Source organism: Galeopterus variegatus, unplaced genomic scaffold, assembly GCF_000696425.1.
Source record: "Galeopterus variegatus unplaced genomic scaffold, G_variegatus-3.0.2 Scaffold3963, whole genome shotgun sequence".
NCBI lineage: Eukaryota > Metazoa > Chordata > Mammalia > Dermoptera > Cynocephalidae > Galeopterus > Galeopterus variegatus.
This window is the reverse complement of record NW_007730074.1, coordinates 15,159-21,558: the sequence shown is the minus strand read 5'-3', so window position 1 is coordinate 21,558 and position 6,400 is coordinate 15,159. Positions and strand designations below refer to the sequence as shown.

Genomic DNA, 6,400 nt, shown 5'->3' with positions numbered 1-6,400 from the left:
TTTTTTTTTTTTTTTTTTTTTTTTTTTTTTTTTTTTCCGTGTCCGGCAACGGATCGCAACCCTCAGTGTTGCCCCCGTACCGGACCGGGGACCGGCAATGGGATTGCAACCCTTGGTGCTGCTCCCGTGCCTCACTCAGCCAGTGAGCGGGAACCGGTCTGTATGTGGGATCCGAACCCTCGGGCGGGAGCGCCGCCACGCTTCCCAAGCGGCGCACTTATCCAGTGCGCCACCGGGCCGGCCCCTAGGATGTTTAATAGTATTCCTGGCCTCTGCTCACCAGATGCCAGTAGCACCACCACCCGACCCTCCCCGAGTTGTCACAACCAAAAATGTCTCCTAAAATATCAAGTTTTTGTGTTTTGTTTTTTGCTTTTTATCTTTTTTGCGGCAGGCCAGTACAGTGTTTTACTTTTGCCAGGAATTAAATCTCCTCAGTCCAATATCACTAGTTATTACCGATGATAAAAGATTCTGATTGACAGTTACATGTGTGATTAATAAGAGTAAGAAAAAAATTACTAATAATTAATACCTTTCAGGCAAAATCTTCAAGCCAAAGGGTTCTGATAATTAAAAGTTTGGGAAACTGTAATAGATGACATATTAGTTATCTATTGCTATATGTCAAATTTCTCCAAGTCTTAGCAGCTTAAAACAACACGCATTTATTATTTCATAGTCTTTGAGGGTCAGAAATCCAGGAGCATCTTATCTGGGTACTTGTGCCTCTAAGTCTCTCATAAGGTTTCAGTCAAGTTTTCAGCCAGTCTGCAGTCATTACAAGGCACAACTGGGACTGGAAAATTCACTTTAAAGCTCACTCAAGTGGTTATTGGCAGGTGTTGGGTCCTTGCTGGGTTTTGGCCAAAGGGTTCAATTCCTCACCAAATAGGCCTCTCCATTGGGCTGTTCATAACATGGTAGCTTGCTTCCCTCAGAGTGAGAAATCTAAGTGAGAAAGAGCATGCCCAAGACAGAAGCCAGTCTTTTTTATCTTATTCTCAGAAGTGACATACCATCACTTCTATCAGGTGCTGTTGGTCATACAGACCAACAGAAGAACAAAATGGTAGGGGACTACACAAATTTGTGAATAGCAGTAGGTGGGATCATTTGGGGCCATCTGGGAGTCCTTTAAGCTCTCTCCAATCTAGATAGTTTTTTTTTTTAAAAGATGACCGGTAAGAGGATCTTAACCCTTGACTTGGTGTTGTCAGCACCACGTTCTCCAAGTGAGCCCTGGGCCGGCCCTTTTTTTTTAAAAATATTCATATCTATTTCAGATTATTATTTTTTTTATTTCAGATTATTAATTACATCAAACTTGCTCACCCCCATAACCTTTGTTGACTGAGCAGTAATATCTATTTTCCCAGTAATTTTTTATTAAGGAATGTTATCTCAGTGTTAGTGGTGCAGGAAAGTGTTGCCTGCTCTAATAAGATAAGCTGTTTGTGCTGTTAGTAGCTAGTTGGATAGGTAGTCCTAAGTGATTACCCTCTAAGCCAGACACACTTACCAGTTATTTTGGTCTAGATACTTTTATGCTCTAGCCCCAACCTGGGTATGACTCTCAGTAGTCAAAGTGGCTAATCAAGTATCTGTGTTTTAAAAGGTGGTAGGTGGTTCTGGGGAGGAGGGAAAGAGGGTATTCCCTGATATTTAACAGGTTTCATGGAGAATCTTCTCACTGGTATTATTTCTTCTTCTTACTTCCTTTCTAAAAACATTCTTTAGGAATCTTTTCCTTTTTTTTGGCAGCTGGCCAGTACAGGGATCCGAACCTTTGATCTTGGTGTTATAAAACCAGGCTCTTATCAACTGAGCTAATTGCCCACTGAGGAATCTTAACTAATAAATTAGATGATGAAAATCAGCTAGTTTGATAGGATTTCAAATATATACATATATATATTTTTTTTTATATTGTAGATTATTTATCAATCAATGCCATGAAGAAATACCTTGGGGATCTACACGACTTCATTCCTGGAAGCTCAGGGTATTTGGCATACCATGTTCAAAATGAAATTAACATGTCTGCTATAAAAAACAAATTGAAGAGGAAATATTAAGTTAAATTGTCTTTTATCTGGGCATTTATTTTCTTCAAATCTTAACAAAGAAGTGCATAATTTGTAAAGCTCCCCTTTTGGGACTGGGGGATGGCGAAATAGGGAAGAATTCTTCTCTTCCTCAAAATATGTCTTTAGGAAATTCAGAATCAATTTGGCTCTGTGTTTTGAGATTTGGGCTGGACTTTTTCCTGAGCTTGTAACATTATGTTTAAAATTCTGAGTGCACATTTGTTATGGAGTAATTGTCATTGAAACATGCTTCATGGGGGGGAGAGGAAGATTTAACAACCACAACTTTTTTTTTGAAGTTCTTACAACAAGAAAATGGAGGGGACACATCTGGGTGGGAGGGGGGAGAGGGAGGAGGGAGGGAGGTTTCGGTGATGGGACACAATAACTAACTACATTGTATATTGATAAAATAAAAAAAAAAAAGAAACATGCTTCATAAAAAGTCTCATTCTCTCTCTTTCTGTCAAATGCTCTTTTGGTTTTAACATTCTATTAATTATATTTTTTTCTAGGTTTAATGCTGTGAATGCTAAATTTTACGGTTCTGATCATCTTATTTTGATTTAAAAAAATTAGAATGCTACAGTTGAGTTCTGAATTACTTTTTCTGACTTGAATCATATGAAGTAAAACGTCTCAATAATTCATGTGAGGGTACTTCAAAACGTTCATGGAGAACCGACCTGTGGCTCACTTGGGAGAGTGTGGTGCTGATTAACACCAAGGCCCTGGGTTCGGATCCCTATATAGGGATGGCCGGTTAGCTCGCTTGGGAGAGTGTGGTGCTGACAACACCAAGTCAAGGGTTACGATCCCCTTACCGGTCATCTTTAAAAAAAAAAAAAAAGTTCATGGAAAGATTTATATCATCTTTCATTTCAATTTTTCCACAAACATTTTGGAGTACCTTGTATTTCATGTATGAATGGTTTCTGATAATAAATGTATTGTAAGTAATTTAATGTAAACAGACTATGCGTGTTATGTCATCTGAGGTGAACCCGCAAGGCACCTTAGAATCACCATGTTGGAAAGCACCGTGGAGAATGAGTCCAACCCATTTATTGTTATTATTTAATGAGGAAATGAAGACCTTCTTTTCAAGAAGGTATTTTGCCTCAGGTGACTACGCACCAAAAACCCTCCTGATTTTCCAGGCTAGTGCTTCCCCACTGTTCACATGGTATATGCTGTAGCTTCTGTGTCAGGTATGATAGGATTGCAGATCTGGAAAGGGGACCCAGAAACAAGCCAAAATGCCTACCTTGTCTTTTAAGTAAGTTGAAGTACTATTGAGATATAGTGACTTCAAGAAGGCAACTTGTTATCTTTATTCATAGAGCCATGCTATATAGAGTCTAGTAGGTTTACTACATTATGGAGAATTGTTAATTACCTGTTATTTGTGAAGGTATCATCTCGTTAGAATTGAACTCCCTCCTAAGAATTGCATCCCAGCTGTAGAATTATCTGAAGAAAAAGCACACTTTTTTTAGTGCTTGTATCATTTGGGTTTATGTGCTCCCTGGCCTGGCCTTTCTGCCATGGCTCAAATTTCATAATACAACATTTTAACACTACTTTTGGCATCAGCATTTGAGAGTTATATTTTTCCTGTATGGTCACTTTTCCTTATTTATATTCAGATTTGTGGTTAAGCCTTTCTGAACTTGTAAATAAAAAAAAAACAAACAACAACAAAAAAACCTAAATGTAATCATCTTTTCCTGAAACGTATTAAACATTCTCTCTCCTGAACACTTTATCTTAGTCAAATTCTTTTGAGTGTTTCTTACATAGAAGCCAAGGCTTTCTGTAGATCTTAACCTAATTATTAAGAGGATTAAGTAAAATTTCACCAAGTTGTACACTTCGGGATTTCTTGGAAGAGAGTATTCAGTATTTTCTGACATACATTTTATATATGTGTTAACAAAGTAAATAAAAAACTGCAATAGAGCAAAAGAGTTCCCCAAACAAAAGTGTTTATATCTTTAGAGGTATATAGAAAAAGCTGTGCTGGCCAGTTAGCTCAGTTGGCTAGAGTGTGCTGTTGATATCACCAAGGTCAAGAGACCCCATACCAGCCAGCTGCCAAAAAAAAAAAAAAGTATAGAAAAAGCCAAATGCAATGTGTATTCTTGAAGTACTGTCAGGAGCAATAAAAATCAGTTGATAACATAAGCCTTTCAGGAACTTGAAGCATATCAAGAAATAAAATAGGCAAAGATGAACTATTTGTTTTGTCAAGTTTATTGTCTTAAGGGAAATGAAAAGCGGTATTATTATGGGCTGGCCCGTGGCTCACTCGGGAGAGTGCGGTGCTGATAATACCAAGGCCACGGGTTTGGATCCCATATAGAGATGGCTGGTTTGCTCGCTGGCTGAGCGTGGTGCTGACAACACCAAGTCAAGGGTTAAGATCCCCTTACCGGTCATCTTTTTGAAAAAAAAAAAAAAAAAAAAAGCAGTATTATTTTAGTTATTGCTCATTTAAACTTTTTTTTTTCTTTTTAAAACTGTTTATTTTTTGGGCCGGCCCGGTGGCGCACTGGATAGTGCGCCACTTGGGAAGCGTGGCAGCGCTCCCACCCAAGGGTTCGGATCCCACATACAGACCGGTTCCTGCTCACTGGCTGAGCGAGGCGCGGGAGCAACACCAAGGGTTGCGATCCGGTTGCCAGTCCCCGGTCCGGTGCGGGGGCAACACTGAGGGTTGCGATCCATTGCCGGACACGGAAAAAGACAAAAGACAAAAAAAAAAAAAAAACCTGTTTATTTTTATTTGCTTTAGTGTATCTGATGGATATTGCCTCTGGCTCTCATTTTATAAAAAGTGTTTCCCCCACCTTTAGAACTTTTGGTTATTTCCTCCAATCTTTTGCAAACGTATCTCCTCTGATGCTTTCAGCTGTTAAGCATAGTCATTTCTCATACTGTTTAATTTTTGTGTTGTTCTTATTTTATCTTATTTCTTTCATCCTTTGTGACCAGATTATTTTTCTTTCTAGATTTTGGTAGGGTTTTGTGTTATTAGGTAAGTTATGAGTCATTAGCCAAGTCTGATATTTATTTTTTTTGGCAGCTGGCTGGTAAGGGGATCTGAACCCTTGGTCTTGGTGTTATAACACTGCACTCAAACTAACTGAGCTAACCAGCCAGCCACCAGTTATTTCTTAACATCTCTTTCTCCTTTTTCCATGATGATAGAACCTCTAATTTCTTTTTTTTTTTTTTCCTTTTTGTCTTTTTTCGTGACCGGCAACGGGATCGCAACCCTCAGTGTCGTGCCCGCACCGCGCTCAACCAGTGAGTGGACCGGTCTCTATATGGGATCCGAACCCTCGGTGGGAGCGCCGCCGCACTCTACCGAGTGCGCCACTGGGCTGGCCCAGAACCTCTAATTTCTATCTGGGCACATTGTACCTAGAATAAAGACCATATTCTCAGTCTCACTTGAAATTAAGTATGGCTATGTCACAATGTTTTGGCCAATGGATATACAACAGAAATGGCATCTGGGAACTTTTTAAGGTGATGAGCAAATCTTTATTAATATGGAGAATCAATTTATATTTAACCTAAGCCTGCTGCTGTTGGGAAGAGAGTACTGCTGTACTATTACCAACGTAGCTGGATGAGGATGCCTGTCTGCCAAGCACATCACATACTACAAAGCCACAAGCTACCACTCATCACAGTAGAACCTTACCAGCTCCCTTTACTCTATGGCTATAATGTCCTCTAACTCCAATCATTTGTGTAAAAAAAGGATGACTTATGTGCATAGGAATTTTTCTTAAAGACATCTGGCACGTACCCTTCTTCCCCCTTTCCTTCCACCTCCACTTTTTCTGTCTTCTTTCAGCCTTTTGCTTGGAATGGGGATGTAATAGCTAGATGGCTATCATTTTGGACCATAAGAGCAAGAACCATACACTAGGGTTGACAAAGCAGTAGACCGAAAGCCTAGGATCCTGAGGATATTGTAGAGAAATCTGCCATCCCAGTCTTGGGTCACCTTCTAGACTTTCACATAACAGTGAAATAAATTTCTTTCTTTTTTTTTTCTTAAAAGATGACCGGTAAGGGGATCTTAACCCTTGACTTGGTGTTTTCAGCACCACACTCACCCAGTGAGCAACCGGCCATCCCTATATGGGATCCAAACCCATGGCCTCGGTGTTATCAGCACCACACTCTCCAAAGTGAGCCGTGGGCCGGCCCCCTAAACTTCTGTTTTAAGTCACTATATTTTGTGTCTGTTACTGACAAACCAATCATAATTGAGGGTAAAGGCAGGCTAT

At 39.7% G+C, this 6,400-nt stretch overlaps 1 protein-coding gene across 1 annotated transcript in view; it reads left to right on the top strand.

The window, feature by feature from the left end:
* Nucleotides 1–2,078, top strand: part of LOC103601962 (chromosome unknown open reading frame, human C15orf43) — a 22,950-nt gene extending 20,872 nt beyond the window's left edge. The window contains exon 7 of the mRNA XM_008586360.1: nt 1,936–2,078. Within this exon, the coding sequence (XP_008584582.1) occupies nt 1,936–2,078 (143 nt within the window). The remainder of the gene's footprint in view (nt 1–1,935) is intronic.
* The last annotated feature ends 4,322 nt before the right edge of the window (nt 2,079–6,400 follow it).